The sequence below is a fragment of the Chiloscyllium punctatum genome, chromosome 8 (genome assembly GCF_047496795.1).
Source record: "Chiloscyllium punctatum isolate Juve2018m chromosome 8, sChiPun1.3, whole genome shotgun sequence".
Taxonomy (NCBI): Eukaryota; Metazoa; Chordata; class Chondrichthyes; order Orectolobiformes; family Hemiscylliidae; genus Chiloscyllium; species Chiloscyllium punctatum.
This window is the reverse complement of record NC_092746.1, coordinates 128366474-128384951: the sequence shown is the minus strand read 5'-3', so window position 1 is coordinate 128384951 and position 18478 is coordinate 128366474. Positions and strand designations below refer to the sequence as shown.

At 42.0% G+C, this 18478-nt stretch overlaps 2 protein-coding genes across 4 annotated transcripts in view; one reads left to right on the top strand and one right to left on the bottom strand.

Annotated features, from left to right (window-relative positions):
* The window catches only part of bop1 (BOP1 ribosomal biogenesis factor), a 170338-nt gene that overhangs the window by 71647 nt on the left and 80213 nt on the right, over window positions 1-18478 (top strand). The window contains exon 1 of one of the 3 annotated variants that reach the window (XM_072576466.1): window positions 17676-17896. The exons of the other annotated variants lie outside the window; for them this stretch is intronic. Coding sequence (XP_072432567.1) covers window positions 17813-17896 — 84 coding nt within the window. The 5' untranslated portion in view covers window positions 17676-17812. Of the gene's footprint in view, window positions 1-17675; window positions 17897-18478 lie in introns of those variants that run through there. 3 annotated transcript variants of the gene reach the window in all.
* Window positions 379-15321, bottom strand: scxa (scleraxis bHLH transcription factor a). Its single transcript, XM_072576464.1, has 2 exons — window positions 14559-15321; window positions 379-888 (listed from the first exon to the last, which is right to left on the bottom strand). Exons 1-2 carry the CDS (start codon window positions 15048-15050, stop codon window positions 850-852), a joined length of 531 nt encoding a protein of 176 aa, XP_072432565.1. The 5' UTR covers window positions 15051-15321; the 3' UTR covers window positions 379-849.

Genomic DNA, 18478 nt, shown 5'->3' with positions numbered 1-18478 from the left:
GTAGGAGTGATGGGAGCCAGCATAGACTCATTGGATGCAATGGCCTCTGCCTTTTTCATAATGTGTAATAAATTTAATTTTCAAGAAAACTGAATGCTAGTAACATTGCCAGTATGTGAAGAATTCTATCAATGCTGAAGAAATTAGGGGAGGGTGGAAGTTACCTCTGGAAATTCCCACTTCATAGAGGGTGAGGACCCCTCTGATTCATGGGCTGTGACATCACTGAGACTGGTGAAGAGGGAGAGAGGGAACAAGTTCATTTTTTATTAGTACTGCAGACTTATTAAGATTTGAAATCGTGACTTCTTGGGGTCTTTGGCAGTACCAGAATCAAAATTATGCCCCAAATACACACAGGAAACTGAGCTTGGGTGTTGAGATTTTTATTTTATGTACAAAATTGCCATTTTATATTACATACTTATTACATGACAAACCGGCATGGGATGAAGAGGTTAATCATGTACTGAAAGTTCCTTTGCAGTTCTTGAAGCCACTTATAGTAGTTTTGTCGCATATTGATTTTGAATTTCCTCCTTGGTACCAGCAGTTCAGCTGCGTTAGCGTGGTTGTGTGCTGGCATCTTTTTTTTAAACAAAGGAGCAGATTGGGAACCCTAGCCCCATCCCTGGAGGTTTTGCTTGGTCTCCACTAATTTTCTTGAAAACTCTTGAGTCTAGAAAGACCCAGATGTCGAGGTATTGCCTTGTTGTAGACTCGTACAATTGTCCTCAACATGCTCCTTGTTTATTTTTTATCCCTTTTAGCGGCTGCACTCTTGAGTACTGCTCCTCCTAGTCTGCCGCTAGCTTGCAAAGTTTGTGGGTCACGTAATTGTTATGTTGGTTAACTTCGAATTGTGCTCTTTCTGTCTCGGTCTTTGTTCTGCAGGAAGAAAAGAAATAAATTGAAAACAAAGTGCTGGAGAAACTCAGCAAATAAAGAAAGAATTAATGCTTTCAGTTCAATGAGTCTTCAGAACTCATGGATTTAAATTTGTTCGCATTTCGGTGCACGTATGACTCCTGGATTTATTGCACTGTTTGCCCTGCTTTATTAAACACAACTGGGTTGCTGAAAAAGCTTCAAGTCACTTGAGCTGTAACCTGTTCCCTGGTTTTGAAGCTCCTCTTTAAAGCCTCCTATTTATGTGGCTGGCACCTGTCTAACTTTGATTTACATTGGCCACATTTAAAAACATCAAGTAAGAGTAGGCAATTCAGCCCTTTGAGCCTGCTGCACTATTCACTGTGATCACAGCTAAACATCCAACTCCATATTCTGCTTCCACTTGTTCCCCACGTCTTTTGACCCCATTTGACCATCTAAAGCTTTGTTGGCAGTATCACTTGTCTACTTGTTCTTTTTAAATAGTGAAACTGGTAGGATCTGTCTCTGTGATTAAGGAGACCACTGCTGAGCTCTTGATTGTGTGTGCACACTTGTGTATACCTATGTATGTATAACACAACCCTGTAATTATTCGTTTCTGCTGGAAATTTAACTCCAGTTATAGTAGTCAGTGGCCCTTCAGTCCAACTCGTCCATGCCAAACGTAATCCCAAACTCAAGTAGTTCACTTGCCTGCTCCTGGCCCATATGCCTTCTCATGCCCTGGTGTAGCAATGCTGACTCCATGCAAGCAGTGTTAACACTATCAGGTTTGTGTAGTGACTGCAGAGCTAAGTACAGTGGCTGCTGTCATGCCTTGAGTCGAGGCACCAGCTCCATTGCAGAGCAATTTCTGTAGCTCCTTCACTCTCTCGTTTCACCATGTCCCCTCCCCAGAAAAACCCACTTGCTCTTCAGTTCAGTTTTTAATGTTTTTCAAATTCTCCCCATCGCCTGCACTGTGATTGAGAGTTTTGACAGCTCAGGAAGCTGAGGCTGGAAAAACCACACAGTGAAAACTCCTATCGCACCTCGTCAGCTTTCAGACATGTGTGATGCGTTAGTTTGATTTGTGGCTGCCCAGAAGAATGGAGCTGGAAACTTTTATTTTGCTTGTGCTGGGACTCAGGAGAACTTCATTTAAAACAAGAGCCTCTGATTTCATTCCTCACCCTAGCCTTTACTGAGAGGGTTTTTCTTTTGTGCTAAGCCTGAAACTCCCAGTTGACTGGTTCCCAATTCCCTCTTTGATCTGACTGAGCTTGATCTTCCGATCTCCCTCCCCTTCCACCAAGCATCAGTTCCTGATACAATGTATTGCTATATGTTGGCCCTCTGAACACTAACCTTCTGATCCTGGACCTGCTGTGCACAATAGTGTTTAATGGAAGCTGAGATCTTGGGCTTTGCCACAGGAGGTAAACTAAAGGGATCTCTGGGACTGCTCCCCCCCTCACTGTTGGGTTGACCAGCCAAAGAATTTTTTAAAAGTTACTATTGGCAGAGAATTTAATTTAGTTATCCTCATCATTTGAGCATCACTACCTGGGTCAGCATTTATTGCCGATCTCCTAATTCCTCTTGAAGATGGTGAGGTACCTTCTTGAACCGCTGGAGTCCATGAGGTGTAAACAAGGAGCCCAGTGGTTTTGAACTCCGAAATCCACCTCGTGTTAATAGATGAATCTGCACCACATGGGCTGCAGTGGATCGGTCAACAGCTCACCACTTTCTCAAAGGACATGGGCAATAAATGCTGGCCCAGCCAGCAGCACTTAAATCCTGTGAAATAACTTAAAAGTGCTGAAAAGACTTTTCAGCAGACTCTAATTTAAAACCCAATTGTGTGGCACCCACTCAGTAGTGGCGTATAGCTGCTATAACTGACACTGCCCTTTTTTTTAACAGGCCTCTTCAGCTTCCAGTCATTAATCTTCCCTGTTGTTCAAAGCATTGTACTAAGGAGCTCCTGGTAGTGATATAAGCACCTCTCCGTCAGGAGCAGATTTCTTTTTTCCTCCCATTTCAATGTGCTGTAACTGTACAGGATGGCTTTGTTCATCTGCTTCCAAATAACCCTTCAGTGACACAATCCAGGGTAAGGAAAGTAGGAACTTAATGTATAGCAGGTAATTGTTTAATGCACCTTAATAACTGGGCAGTGAATTACTTTGGAAATATAGTGAGTGCTGTTGTGTAGTTAAATGTGACAATTGTATTTAATTTCCCAGATTAGCAGTGTGCTTAAAGGTTCATGCATTTGTTTGTGGACATGTTGATTGAGGGGAGACACATTTGACCAATGCACCAAAAGAGTCCCCAAAAATGTTGATGCAGTATTTTTGACATGTACCCCCTCAGAGAAATGGAACTTCAATATACGAACTCAGCTAAAAGCCACTGCCTCATTGCAGCACTGGGAATGTTGGCTTGAATTATGCTCCAGATTGGAAATTGAATCCAAATATTTTGATACGAAGGAAACATACTACCAAATGAGGTGAACCAATGGTTGGGGGGGTGGGGATTAATGGTCAGTCATCACAAATATCTTGTCCATTCATGTATATATCTTTTCACCCGTGCCCAGAGGTTTACAGTGGTTATCCTACTGAGCAAGTTATGAAATTGATTTAATAGATTTCATCAGTTATGATCTGACACTAGACTACAGAAAGCTGCAAAGACTATCTTTTGAAATCCAGGTGGTACACCAACATCTGCCACCTCTGACCTATTTTAGTCTCACACTACTGTCTTGATTCATAAGGTTTTCAAAACAACTTTTCACTGGAGCGTAGGAGGTTGCAGGATGATCTTATTGAGGTTTATAAAATCAATAGGACCATAGATAAGCTGAATGACCAGAGTCTTTTCCCCTAAGAGAAGGGAGTTCAAGCTAAAGAGGAGAAAGTTTTAAAAAGGACATGAAAGGCAACTCTTTTTACACAGAGAATGGTTTGTGGGTGGAATGAATTGCCAGAGGAAGTGTTGGATGCAGGTACTGTTACAACATTTAAAAGGCATTTGGGTAAGTTCATGAATAGAAAAGTGTTGGAGGGTTATGGGCAAAGCACAGGCGAGTAGGACCAGTTTGGTTTGAAAATACAGTCAGCGTGGACATGTTGTTTTTGTGATGTGTGACTCTATGACTCCATGACTCGACTACTCAATAAATACTGCCAAACCAGCATCCTCAATATGCCAGGTATAAACATTTGTATGTTAAAATGGATAAGGAAAAGATCCACACATTGATAAGCTTTTCAATCTTTCACTCTTTGGGGCAAATGCATGAATGTCAGATTTCAAACCATCAGGAGTATTTGAGCTACATTTAAAAAAAAAGACATGGGTGCAAAATGAATGGAATAGGTTCAAGTCATAGAGTCAGAGACATGTACAGCATGGAAACAGACCCTTTGGTCCAACCCGTCCGTGCCGACCAGATATCCCAACCCGATCTAGTCCCACCTACCAGCATTTGGCCCATATCCCTCCAAACTCTTCCTATTCATAAACCCATTCAAATGCCTTTTAAATGTTGCAATTGTACCAGCCTCCACCACACCCTCTAGCAGCTCATTCCATACACATGCCACCCTCTGTGTGAAAAAGTTGCCCCTTAGGTCTCTTTTATATCTCTCCCCTCTCACCCTAAAGCTATGCCCTCTAATTCTGGACTCCCCCACCCCAGGGAAAAGACTTTGTCTATTTATCCTATCCATGCCCCTCATAATTTTGTAAACCTCTTTCAGGTCACCCCTCAGCCTCCGACGCTCCAGGGAAAACAGCCCCAGCCTGTTCAGCCTCTCCCTGTAGCTCAAATCCTCCAACCCTGGCAACATCCTTGTAAATCTTTTCTGAATCCTTTCAAGTTTCACAACATCTTTCTGATAGGAAGGAGATGAGAATTGCATGCAATATTCCAACAGTGGCCTAACCAATGTACTGCACAGCTGCAACATGACTTCCCAACTCCTGTACTCAATACTCTGACCAATAAAGAAAAGCATACCAAAGGCTTCCTTCACTATCCTATCTACCTGCGACTCCACTTTCAAGGAGCTATGAACCTGCACTCCCAAGGTCTTCGTTCAGCAGCACTCTCTCTAGAACCTTACCATTAAGTGTATAAGTCCTGCTAAGATTTGCTTTCCCAAAATGCAGCACCTCGCACATATCTGAGTTAAACTCCATCTGCCACTTCTCATCCCATTGGCCCATCTGGTCAAGATCCTGTTGTAATCTGAGGTAACCCTCTTCGTTGTCCACTACATCTCCAATTTTGGTGTCATCTGCAAACTTACTAACTGTACCTCTTATACTCTCATCCAAATCATTTATGCGAATGTCAAGAAGTAGAGGACCCAGCACTGATCCTTGTGGCACTCCATTGGTCACAGGCCTCCAGTCTGAAAAACAGCCCTCTGTCTTCCACCTTTTTAAGCCTGTCCTTGTTGTGCATTTTTGAGTGACTTTGCTACCTTTTCCATGGCAACATCTTGGCCAGTCAGATTTGACTTGCCAACCAATCAGCATCTTTTTCTCTCATATAAATTGGTGTAGTTGTTTGAAATTTGACATTTTTGCTTTGTCCTGATGAGTCCAAGATGAAAAGCTTCGGCAACGTGTCTCTCTTTTCAGCAAAAGTTCAGTTGTGTATGACCAAGGGACTGTTTATACCAGTACTCGGACTTATTTCAGTGCTGGAGTCTGTCTCGCACTGCTCCAGAGGGACTGGCCTCCAAACTGAGCGTAATATTGCTGTGGAGGTGGAGAGCGGGTGATGAAGGGAATTGCCTGAGCCCCCTTACTGAATGACACAATGAATGTAACCTACTCCTCAGTTTCCTCGCACCAAGGAACTTCACTGCAGAATAACACCTTGTGTCCATCTCTCATCACTGGCAGCCTGCCTGGTAACTGTACATAAAGCTTCTGTTTAAAATTCAAGGCATTTATTAGAAGTTTCTGAAAAAACAAAATTCTGCCTTGATTTTCCTGTCTGTTCCACTTGACCATATGCTAGCTTTATCTTGTGTCTGAGTTTTATAGAGGTTCGTAACAATTCAGGGGCAGGGGAGGGTTGCAGTGTCTGGGTAGTTATACTAAGTTTACCTACTTGTTCAAGAGATATTCTGCCTGTTAGTCCTTGGGCTAAAGTATTATTTTAATTGTTTCAAGGTTTTAATCCTGTTACTCAGAGTATGTTGATGCTGCTGGTAGTGTTTCTGTAGTGAGATAGGGGACGTGGCATGGATCAGGGAAATGAGTTGAGTATTACAGCATGCAGGTGGAAGGGGACTGTAGAGGGAAGTTTTCAGCTCATTCCAGATGCAGGGTAGACAACTTTAAGAAGACTTTTCTTGCATCTCACTTTTTATTTGAGAATATAGGCAATGCTAAACGTGTCAAATGAAAAATGCTACTGGATTTTGGAAATCTGAAATAAACACAGATGAAACTGGAGAAACTCAACAGGTCTGGCAATATCTGTGGAAAGAGAAACAGTTAACAATTTAAGGTAAAAACAATGACTGCAGATGCTGAAAATCAAATACTGCATTCGTGGTGCTGGAAGAGCACAGCAGTTCAGGCAGCATCCAACGAGCAGCGAAATCAACGTTTCGGGCAAAAGCCCTTCATGAAGGGCTTTTGCCCGAAACGTTGATTTCGCTGCTCGTTGGATGCTGCCTGAACTGAAGGGCTTTTGCCCAAAACGTTGATTTCGCTGCTCGTTGGATGCTGCCTGAACTGCTGTGCTCTTCCAGCACCACTAATCCAGTAGTTAACAATTTAAGTCTGTTTTGATTTCTTCAGAACCAGAAGAGTCATATTGGACTCTGTGTGTTAACTGTTTCCGTGTCCACAGATGCTGCCAGCCCTGCTGAGCTTCTCCAGCAATCTATGTTTGTTTGTGTGTTAAGTATGTGCTTAGTTTGTGTGCTTGTCTGAAATGAGCTTTTGGTTGCACATGGCACTTCACTGTAATTTATTAACGTGTTTCTCTCTCCGCACTGAGCAGAGAATATAATCATCCACTCTCACGAGAGTCAAGGATCAGAATGAAGGATCACTGAGCTGAAACATAAGTTCTTTTTCTCTCTGCAAGGAGACTCCCTGACCTGTTAAGCATTTGTAGTGTTCTGTTTTGAGTCAAGACCAAGCCAGCCCTAGTCAAGGATCACCTATTGACTCAGCCTGGCTAATATTGGTTGGTTTACCAGGCTGTTCGTGGGATGACAAAGTTGAAGACTGGCGCTGGAAAAACACAGCTGGTCAGGCAGTATCCGAGAAGCAGGAGAGTCGACGTTTCAAGCATAAGTTTGATGAAAAGCTTATGCTCAATGTCAGTTCTCCTGCTCCTCTGATGCAGCCTGACCTGCTGTGCTTTTCAGCACCATACTTTTTGACTCTGATCTCCAGCATCTGCAGTCCTCACTTTCTCCTGGAATGACAGGACTGATGTATGAAGAGAAACTGAATTGGTTGGGATTATATTCACTGGAGTTTATAAGAATGAGGGGATGTTTTATAGGAGATTAAAAACAATGACTGCAGATGCTGGAAACCAAATTCTGGATGAGTGGTGCTGGAAGAGCACAGCAGATCAGGCAGCATCCAAGTAGCTTCGAAATCTACGTTTCGGGCAAAAGAAACATCGATTTCGAAGCTACTTGGATGCTGCCTGAACTGCTGTGCTCTTCCAGCACCACTAATCCAGATGTTTTATCGGAACCTGTCAAATTCAATCAGCAGGAGACAGTGTAAAAACAGGAAGGGTTTTCTTGATGATCAGGGAGTCCAGAACAAGGGTTCATGGTTTAAGGAATGGGACTGAGATGAGAAATTTCTTCACCCAGAGAATGGTGAGTCTGTGGAATTCTCTGCTTCAAAAAATGATTGAGGTTAAAACATTTAATGTTTTTAAGAAGAATCTAGATTATAGTTTTTGGGGTTAAAGTGATCAAAAGGTATGGGGAGAAATCAGGAACAGGTACTGAGTTAGATGATCCTCCCTGATCATAATGAAAGTTAGAGCAAACCCCAAGATAGAAATTTTTCTGCTCTGATATTCTACGTTCCCTTCTGAAAAAAAGCTCTTGGTGAACTGGTTGGATTGTTACTCATGTTCACTGTTACCGAAACCGGCTTTCCATTTCTAGACTTTTAGGAGAAAATTCAAATTGTCCAACTGCTGTTTTGAGCTTTGGATGTGTACCCATTTGATGAATAGAACAGTAACAACCATTACACCTTGCTCCAAAGAGGAGAACATGGTGAACGTTGAGAGAGTGCAGGAGGAAATGCATTTAAACCAGTAGAAGCATTTCTCATTTTACTATTTGTCACACATGAAAGAGATCCTCTTTGGATGTTTGTCATTGCTGTCCCCGTTCTCAGTGTAGCAAGGGCAGAGGCTTAAATGTGAACAATGTTTTGGATACTCCTTTACCTGGCTTAACACCAGTGTAACTTTCAAATGTGAAGAATGTAAAACTGAAACAGGTCAGCATGACAGGTTTCAGGTTTCTTCAGGAAAGCCATGTCTGAGGATCTATTGCAGGTCTTTTGAGGGGTATCAGTTATTGGAGAAATTCCTGCATCTTCACATATCTCTGCATTATTATAGCTTTTTAATGGACGTTTCAATAACGAGAAGTCACACTTTCAAGATGAGAGGTGGAAAGTTTAAGGAGAATACACGCAGCAAGTACTTCACACAGAGGGTGGTGGGCGTTTGGAACACGTTGCCAGCAGAGGTGGTAGAGGCAGGCACGCTAGATTCATTTAAGGTGCGTCTGTATAAATGTATGAGTAGGTGGGGAGTAGAGGGATACAGATGCTTAGGAATTGACCGACAGTTTTAGACAGTACATTTGGATCGGCTCAGGCTTGGAGGGCTGAAGGGCCTGTTCCGGGGCTGTAAATTTTCTTTGTTCTTTGTCGACAGCTCATCAGAAAGAACAGTGTTATTTTAATGTGCCAATTGTCACTCCCGTTTTAAATGTGTTACTTTATCTCTACCTGGTGCTGAACTGGGGTGGGCTAGGTTGTGACGAGGGTGGGCGGGGGAGGGGGGGGTGTGGTAGGTTCATGCAGCAGAGCAGAGCAGAGTGAGAATGTTTTTAACAAGCAGCTATATCCTTTGCCGGAGTCCAGCCATTTTCTTTTTCTGTTCTGGTTAGTAAACAACGTCCCGGCAAGTGTATTACAAAAAGCAGCTGATCTCATCATTTAATCACATCACCTCATGGGCCCATCTGAGTTGGAAGTTTGTGATGTTGATTACTTGAAGTTGGAGGTGGCATTAGTCAAGGCTTCTTAGTCATTTTTCAAATAGTTAGGAGCTTGAATTTTTTTGGATGTGTGTTTCTGGACTTTCTTGGCATTACGCAATGATGCAGCACAGAGATGTGGATGGGAGGGACTAGGAGAGGGTGTGGCTGAAGGTGGTGAAGAGGTACACTGTGATCTTGACCAGGTCAATACATGGAATTGTACAGTACAGAAGAGGTCTTTTGGCCCATCATGTCTGCACCAACAAGCTACCCCAAAACTACACTAGTTCCACTTTCCACAAGTTGGCCCATAGCTTTGAGTGTTATTACATGTTATTCAAGTACTTTTTAAAGGTTATTAGGTTTCCCACCTTAACAACTTCCCAGGTAGTGCATTGCAGATTTCCACCACCTTCTGGGTGAAATTCGTTTCCTCAAATCCCCTCTCAACCTCCTGCCTTTAACCTTTTTAAAATTATGTCCCCTCGTATTGACCTTTCAGTGAAGGGAGCAGCTGCTTCCTATCCACCCTGTTCATACCCTTGTAATCCTTTAAAATCAATCAAATCCCCTTTCAGCCTTCTCCGTTCGAAAGAAAACCACCAAATCTTACCCAGCCTCTCTTTGTAGCTGAGCTGCTCCATCCCGGGCAACGTCCTGGGGAACCACCTCTGCACTCCCTCCAGTACAATCACATCCTTTCTGTAGTATGGTGACTAAATATTGCTATCTTGCTACAATACAAATTGCGTGATAGATTTCTGAGAATTGTATTCCATACAGTATGCACGTAATGAGTGTATTGAATAGCCAATTCATTTGCCACAAAAAAAATGATTTGAAGTTATCGGACTGTCCAGAAATGTACAACTGTGACTGAGCTCATTCAGCCAGCTCTGCCTATGCTGACTGTCTGAAAGGAGAACTCTCTATTTCTTCCCACTCTCCTTTTTCTTCACTGCCCCGATTCTTAATTTTTTTTGAACATTGATCTACTTTTCTATGAAATCTCCTCTTGTCTTTCTCTGCTCAGGTGAACTTGTCCTGATTTGAGTTCTTTTGATGATGTGGCGATACTGGTATTGAATAAGCGGGGACAAGTTCAGAAGTCATATGGCACCAGGTTATAGTCCAACACATTTATTTGAAATCATAAGCTTTCGAACTGCTGCTCCTTCATCAGGTGAAGTGACTTTGCTTTGTCACTTTGCCTGATGAAGGAGCAGTGCTCTGAAAGCTTGTGATTTCAAATAAACCTGTTGGACTATAGCCTGGTGTCATGTGACTTCTGACCTTTTGATGAGGTAGCAGAGCCAATGGTAATGTGCTTGTGAGATGTGTTTGGAATTCTAAAAGATCTTTTTGTTTCATAAAGTGTAGCATCAACAACTTGGCACAGTGACAAAATGAAGCCAATGCAATAAAAGGGACAGTGGCAGCATGGATATGACTCTTGTGTATTGCCCACTTTCACTGCAAGTGTATTTCAGGGTGTATTTAGCTGTTATACTTGAATCAAGCTGGACAAGGTTTGGGTGGTTTCTGCATGACTGAACTATGACTGTATATGACTGAAATATACCATGAATTGAAAAACCAGAATTGCATTGTAGGATTTAAATGAACCCGTTTGGCCATATTATGACATATATCCAGGACAGCTAGGACTTGAGCCACGGCACAGATACTGCCACGTGGTCACAAGAGCCCTTAAAAGTTGCATTAAAGCCTTTCTTAAGACACTTGATGCCTCAGAGCACTGAAGCCAGTGAAGTGCTTCTGATGTATTGTCATTGTCGTTGTTGTAAGGTAGAAAACCTGGCATTTGTTAAGTGTTATGTTATTTGATAAATTAATGTTGGCTGGATCATCCATTGCTGTTATATTGATTTGAGGGTTAAATTTTGGCCAGTGCACCTGCTCTAGTTTGAAATAACATGATGAGACATCCTTTTATGTCTTCAGTTTCAGTTTGTGTTTAATCTGAAAGACAGCAACTCCCGACAGTTCTGCGATCCCTCAGCATTATACTGAAGTGTTAGACCTCCTCGGATGCTCAGGTCCGGGAAGGGTGCTTCAGAATTAAACTTTAGGGCGCATAAATTATTTTGGTGAAAAAGTCTGGTGTGCTGTCTCTGTTCAGAATGATGACTGACAGAGATTGGGTTAAATGGCTTTTATTTGCTGTAGCACTAACAGAGACTGACTGAATTGAATGTCACTCGGGCATTTGCATCCTCTCACTTTCACAACTCGATTTTTTGACTGGGAATTTTTAAGAGGAATTGACAATGAATAACAGTTGGTGGTGGTTGGTGTTGACATCACAAAAGGCTTGACTGGGGAAATGGCACACCAATTACTAATTGCACTCAATCACAGTAATGTTTCAAATTCAATGGGTGAGTCTGTTGGTACGGACATTGTCGGTACGTCATTACGTACTTCATGTTCAGTGATAGAGTAAGATTGTAAACATTCATCAGTCACCTTTGCTCATATACTGCACTGCTTTCTGACCAATGTAGTCAGATGTGACTGCTCGAACATAAACTAGTTCTGAAAGCTGTGACTCTGTGTCCTCTGTGGATAATTAGTAATTGCACTAATTGCTGTAGTTAATTAGCAGCATTGTTGCTGGTTTTCGTTCAGTGATAGTAACAGGTTGTATAAAATCCAAATCCATCCTTAACCTATCTCATTTTAATAGGATAATACACTTTTTACTACTTGTCCACGGCGAGACCTAACAGTACTTTTGCCAGTCACAACTGAGTTTGGGAATAGCAATCTTTATGAATACTTTTTGAGTTCTGGCGCTGACCTAAAATCCTCCATTCCTCAGACTGAAGTATTTTGCTTTAATCCTGCCTTAACCGCCTATTGATGACTGCAGCACTAACTATCCAGATCTGTCTCTCTAATTCTTCCCTCCAATCCCCTCATCTGTCTCTGTGCGTGTCTCTCTCTCTCTGTCTCTCTGTCTCTGTCTCTCTGTCTCTGTCTCTCTGTCTCTCTCTCTGTCTCTCTCTGACTGACTTGTTTTTTTCAGACCCTATTTAAAAATCTCTCTCTCTTTTAGACATGCTTCCTCGTTATCAACCAATCTACGTCTTGTTTTGGTTTGATTCTGTCTGTGAATTACCTGTGTTGTTTTTTGACATTAAAACAACTGTGTGAAACCACGTTATTCAGATGTCAAAGTTTGGTCTGTGACGGGGAAGTCCGATAAGTTTGCGTATTGATTCTATCTCGACTCTAACTGTTTTTTTTTCAGAACTTTGGATCTTTTGCAAGTCTGTGAATTGCTTCAATCTCTAGTGTTTCTGGGATTTGAGTGGGAGAGACTGGGAAGTGTGCATGAATTCAGGTCCCGCCAGTGTTCTTACTGCACCATCCCAAGAGGATAGCGATGAGCACTGTCGAGAATCACAAGTGATTCATGAATTTATTCAAACAGAAAAAAGCCATTCAACCCATCATGCATGTGCTGAGACTTGGAAAGAATAGTTCAACTTGTTCCTCTCCCTGGTCTTTTCCCCATAGCCCTGCAACATCTCAAATATTTATCCAATCTCCTTGGAAAGTCATTCTTGAATCTGTTTTTCAGGGGGGAAAGAGAGATTGAAAGCCTTTTTAATGTATTGATGGAGATGCTTGTATATGTGAGCTTGCAGCAAATCACTACTCTTGTGTTTCATCATCGAACTACCTATATCTAAAAGATTGCTTCTGAATGTGGCAGTGGGTGAGAGAGACTAGGTGGGTATTTACAGCTAACTCATTAAAGAAACCCCAGTCAGCGCTACAGAGAGGTTTGCTCACTCTGTTTGGAGAATAATTCCAATAAATCCACTTTCACACTCCTTTGCCCACCGTTTTATCCCTGCTGGAAAGGGTGGCATTAAAATTCCCCTTTATGATGAAATTCTGGTCCCTATCTGGTTGAAATAGCATTTAATGGCAAGGACATATCTGTAACTTAATTATTTTGAAATTTATTATGAAATTGAATTTGTGAGAGTGCAATGTATTTTCTAGTGCCTTTCATGTCCTCTGTGCAGCACATCGCCTTCAAAGAAAGCATTTCGCAGCCAATTAATTAGTTTAGACATCCAGTTGCTTTTGTTTTGTGGACCAATGCACCAACCAAATAATGCATATCAAGATCACATAAGCATTAAGGTAATTGACCAGTTAACCTACGTTTGAATGTTAGATTTTAGCTAGGGCGACACTCCCTTTCTTTTCTGCGTATACATTGGGGTCCCAGAACCACTGCTACCGGTCGAATTGACCCTGGGTTCAGTCCTTCATACAAAAAAATTGCTTTTGTGAGAGCACAGCACTGACTATCGTGAGGATATTTTGCCTTGCTGGATTTAAGATGGCGATTGTTGTGATCTGTTAGAGGATGGGTGAATGAGTTTGCTGATGTGGTGTGTTTGTGCTGTGTATAATGTATGCTCACGTGGTCTATGGTGGCATTGGTATTATTGTTTATCTCAGATTTTTCCCGTGGTTTCATTTGCACTCCAAATATAAATACATGTCTTTCTCAACTGTAAGCAATTGCTGTAAGATTTTGATATTTGTTTGAAACAAGTTGAAAACAAGATTGGCATGTTTTTGAGGGAAACAGTGTTAAAATATGATGTCATTTGATGTCCTCACAGGAGATTTTAAAATAACTTTTCCTTGACAAAATAGTCCTTTTACCTATTAAGTTTGGGCCTCTTTTAACGGTGAGCAGGCAGGTTGGTTGAAAAGAGTAAATGTTAACACCTGCCCTGGATTTACTTAGCGTAAATCACCAATGCTTTACATTATAAATTGCTTGGCTCAACTGCATATGTGACTGTAAATTGCAATATGCACAACGAATTGAACACACTTAATTTTTGTGTAACTCTGTTCTGCGCTAAACTGTAGTGGAGAACTGTAGAAGAAGAACTGAAGTCATTAACAGTTGATTTGAAATGGACGATTTTATGAGCCTGCCTACTATGTTCATTGTGTACTGTTTGAGTCAGTTATTACTGTTTTAGAAAAGTGGAAAGGGGGATGTTTAGGAAGTGGGAAGATGAGATTTAAATTACTTGTGATAAGATAATGATAAACTAGTTGCATAATTTAGAGTCTTGGGTGAGAGGTGATGTTTTGTAGCTGTATTTAGTTGAAGATGCCCTATATACTGGCGTAACCTCCTCAGAGAGTGAGTGGAAAACCAGATAGAGTACTGACTGGTCAAGTGTCAAAGGTTGTCTCATATGTTGACTGTGGCCAATCTGACCCAAATGAGAGGTGCCTGACTGCAGGCTAGGACCAGAGTAGACAGTTTTCACAAATCCATGATTGCTAGGAAAGTTTTGTACCTACCATTCTCCTCTGGTTGCTCAGACAGAAGGTGCAGATCTGTTTGGGTTGGTTGCTCTCTGTCTCGGTGACCCTGGTGCCAGGATAGTAGCTGGATGCACTTGTGTGACAGGGTTGTCCATCACTAGCCTCTCCCAGCAGCAACACGTTATCCAGATGTGAGATGTAACTGGAAGCCAACCGCAGGGTCTCTATTTTGGACAGTTTCCTATCTGCGGGCTCGGTGGGGATGAGGGTCCTAAGTGCTGTGAAGGCCGTGTTGACGCTGTTGGTCCTGTCTCTTTCTCTGGCATTTGCGGCTTGTCTCTGTCTAATGACTCCCGTTACCCTGGCTTTCCTCTTCCTCTTTCCTGCACCTCCACCATAAGGTCCCAGGCTGAAAGATGTCTCCGAACCCGAGCTCTCACTGTCCAGCTCCTCGTCACCTTCCGACAGCATGCTGATCTCTGGGTAGAGGCAGCGACTAGGGACTGATCTTAACATGGCAAAGGACATTTCTGCGCAGGTGGGGATTAATTCACCCAGTCCGTCACCTTTTGAGTTTTTCCTTTTAATTTATTTTTTTTTCCTCAACTCAAGACAGGATCTAACAAAATAAATTTTAGCAATTCATACTGAAGTGACTTTCAGGTTCTCACCTTACTCCCTTTGCCAACAAAGTAATTTTCCTGCTCCTCTGATCCCTGGTTTTCACTTTGTTCTGTCCTTCCACACTCTACCTCTTACCTATCCCTTTTCTCTCTCAATATATATTGCTGTATCTTTCTCTGCCTCTAACTGTTTCAGGCTTCGCTGAGATCAGGTTTTTATAAGCAGGAGGCGGGACCAAGTCAGAGGGCGTTCTAGGGAGATCCTCTGAAATACTTCTCTTTTATTTTAACCCTTTCCCAGGGCTTCCCTCAGCCCTCTGGCATTGCACGTGCATTTGTAATCACTGACTCAGTTGGGGATGTGATAAAATTGCATCTCCCATCCACATCACAGTCTACAAATTTGCTTCAAATCAATTATTCTCTTCTTCCCATCTCTCCCACCATACCCCCCCCGCCCCCCCACCCTGCGTTCTTTTAAAAAAAATTGGCCAGTAGTTTAAACATGAAGATTTAATCATAGAATTTTACAGCATATATCGGGCTAGCTGACTTGTTTTTTTTTCCATGAGCTGTCTTGTCTAATCTAATCAGAATTTTCCAGCTCTCAAATTTCTATAATAGATTCATCTTATTGCAACTTTTCTGCTTCCTTCCCGCATACTTTTAATATCCCACCCATCTCATTTCACTTCCTCTACCCTTCAATATCTCACCTTGTACCCACCTCCCTAACTGCAGCCTTTAATATCCCAACAGTCTAATCTCACTCTGCTGCTCTCGCTGTATCCTTTAAGATCTTTGTTGCACTAACCCTAACTTAATCTCGTCTTTGCCATGTCCTGTTCATCGCATGCAGTAGTTGAGTTGAAGTACTGAGTAGGTTGAATACAAGTCCCATCAACCCATATTTCACTGAATGACTCTGATGTCATTTGATGAGTTTTTCAATCGTTTTCCAATAAATTCTCAATGCAATGCTATTTCCATATGCACATGTGCAAACTCTCAAATTTTATTAAAGGATATTTTTTAAATTAATTGTAAAAATGGAATTAAAAATTCTTACCAGAGAATCTGATTCTTGATTAAATATCTCTAATGTGACTGACATGATGCTTCTGTCAGTCATATTAGTTTGGGTATGTGGAAGTTACAGGTTCAGAATAATGTTATTTTTTAAAAATCAATTGCTTCTCAGTTGAGAATGTTTTTGAAGTTTTACTGCATGCGTGTTCTCATCTTCACCACACTGCATGAAATTCAGCTCCTCGACTGCTATCTCTTTCAATTTTCCGTGAAATAAATATATATTTTATAAAAATACATGTCTCATCCGCTATTGGTTCTGTGGCCCACTGGATCCAGGTTCATTTACTGTGGGACAGGCCAGTGGTACAGCTTGCCGGAGCACCTTGAGTTGGGTATAAGAGCATGTGACCAGATGTTCCCAAAGTGAGTGGCTACCAGATGACTTGTGCTTGACGTCTGCATTTGTTTGGAACTTCAAGGGACCATAGATTGGCTTCATGTGATTGACTCATGGTCAAAAAGCTTGCCAGCATTTGTATTGAGGCTTGTTCACCAATAGAATAAAATCTTGAGTACATAGAAAAGCTCTGAGATTAGCTGGCAGTGTTAGCCAACAGGGTTAATGATTGAAGGAAGATATCGAGGCAAATGTACTTGCTGTCAGGTTCCTACGCGACCTGGTTTGTTCCCCCACTGGTAATCAGGTTACCAAGTGGCACCAGTGGGGGATCTAATCAGGAGTAATTTGGGATCCTGAGAGAGCTGGCCAGTGGGAGAGTAAGGAAATTGGTAATGGGCTGCTTTTGCATTGAATCTGCAAAACAATGGAGACTTTACATCTGGGAAAGTCATTGGAATATATGAAACGGTAAGCATTCCGAATGATATCCACAGTGGGAGCTGGACAGTATGGAGTGTGTCTCTCCTTTTAACATTTTGACATCAGAACAGTGTGATGCTATTCAGTGGCTGTCTGCCGCTCTTCAAAAAAAAAATTCAAAACTAAGATCCCTTGTAACCTGGGCATTTTATTCGAAGTGACCTCTCTGGAAAGTCTCGTAAGTTGAGCTGACCTGAGATACTGTGTTTGAAGGACCAGGTTCCGGTGGTGTGTTGCAGACTCTGCTCAGCACCTGTTCCTCTCCAATTCACCACAGTTCCCCTTGGGGACGTTGTTTAAGTAGGCCCAAGAGGCTGACTTTCTTCCTCTAAAGCTCAGTTTTCACATTTGATCTCTTGATTTATGTCTTCCTTGTCTGTCTTTATCTCCACTCCCAAATCTCTTGTTTATCCGTGTTCTGGTTTAATTGTTGAAGCAGTGCTCACAAGAATGTTAGTCATTGGTGTAGCCACTAACCTGTCGTCATGGGTGCATTTAGCATTTGTAGTATGCCCATTTGAACTGTGTGACACATCCAGCAGCATTTTCTTTACAGATTCCACTGAAATGAAAGTGTTCTGAGCTGTGTCGGAAGTACAGGCCAGCATCCTGCATCACTGGTGACGGGAACATTCTGAGCAGGTGGCTGGTCATGGCATCTAATGTAGGTCTCCACCACTAAGAATTACCAGTGTGTGGGGGTGCCTTCAACTTCAATTTTTCCCTTGATTCTACCTCCATTCTGACGAAGATGCATGTTACTCATTCCTGCGAGATTGTTGCTTCAGAATCCTGCGCCACTTTCCTTGACAGCACTGTGGGAGCACCTTCACCATGAGGTTTGTGGCATTTTGAGAAAACAACTTTTGATCATCATCTTGAGGGCAACAAAGAATGGGCAATAAGTGTGGGTCTTCTGAGCAACATTTGAGCCTCAAGAATTTAGTGACTGGTGAGAGCAGTGGAAATCCACGTTTATTCAACCCAGTAACTGTGTGTCATTATGCAAATCACTTTTTGCAACGACCTACCAAGTCGTTGATTGAAGAATACAAGACCCTCAATGGTCATGACAAGATGGGTGTAGGGGTGCCTTCAACTTCAATTTTTCCCTTCGATTCTATCTCCATTCTGACGAAGATGCATGTTACTCGTTCCTGCGAGATTGTTGCTTCAGAATCCATATCAGATGGGTTCTCCAGTTGAAGTAGCTATTTCAAAATTGGGGATTTCCCTTGAAGGACAGAGACAAGAATTATTTCTTTTTGAGGGACTGTTATAATCCTAGTTGATTTTGTTATTGGACAAGTTAGATCCCAGACTTAAGTCTGGCTTGATCAATCATGTTTTTAATGAGATGGGGTGCCAGTGAAATACAAGTGTGCAATGCTTCAAAATTGGTTTTAACAAGAAAATACAAG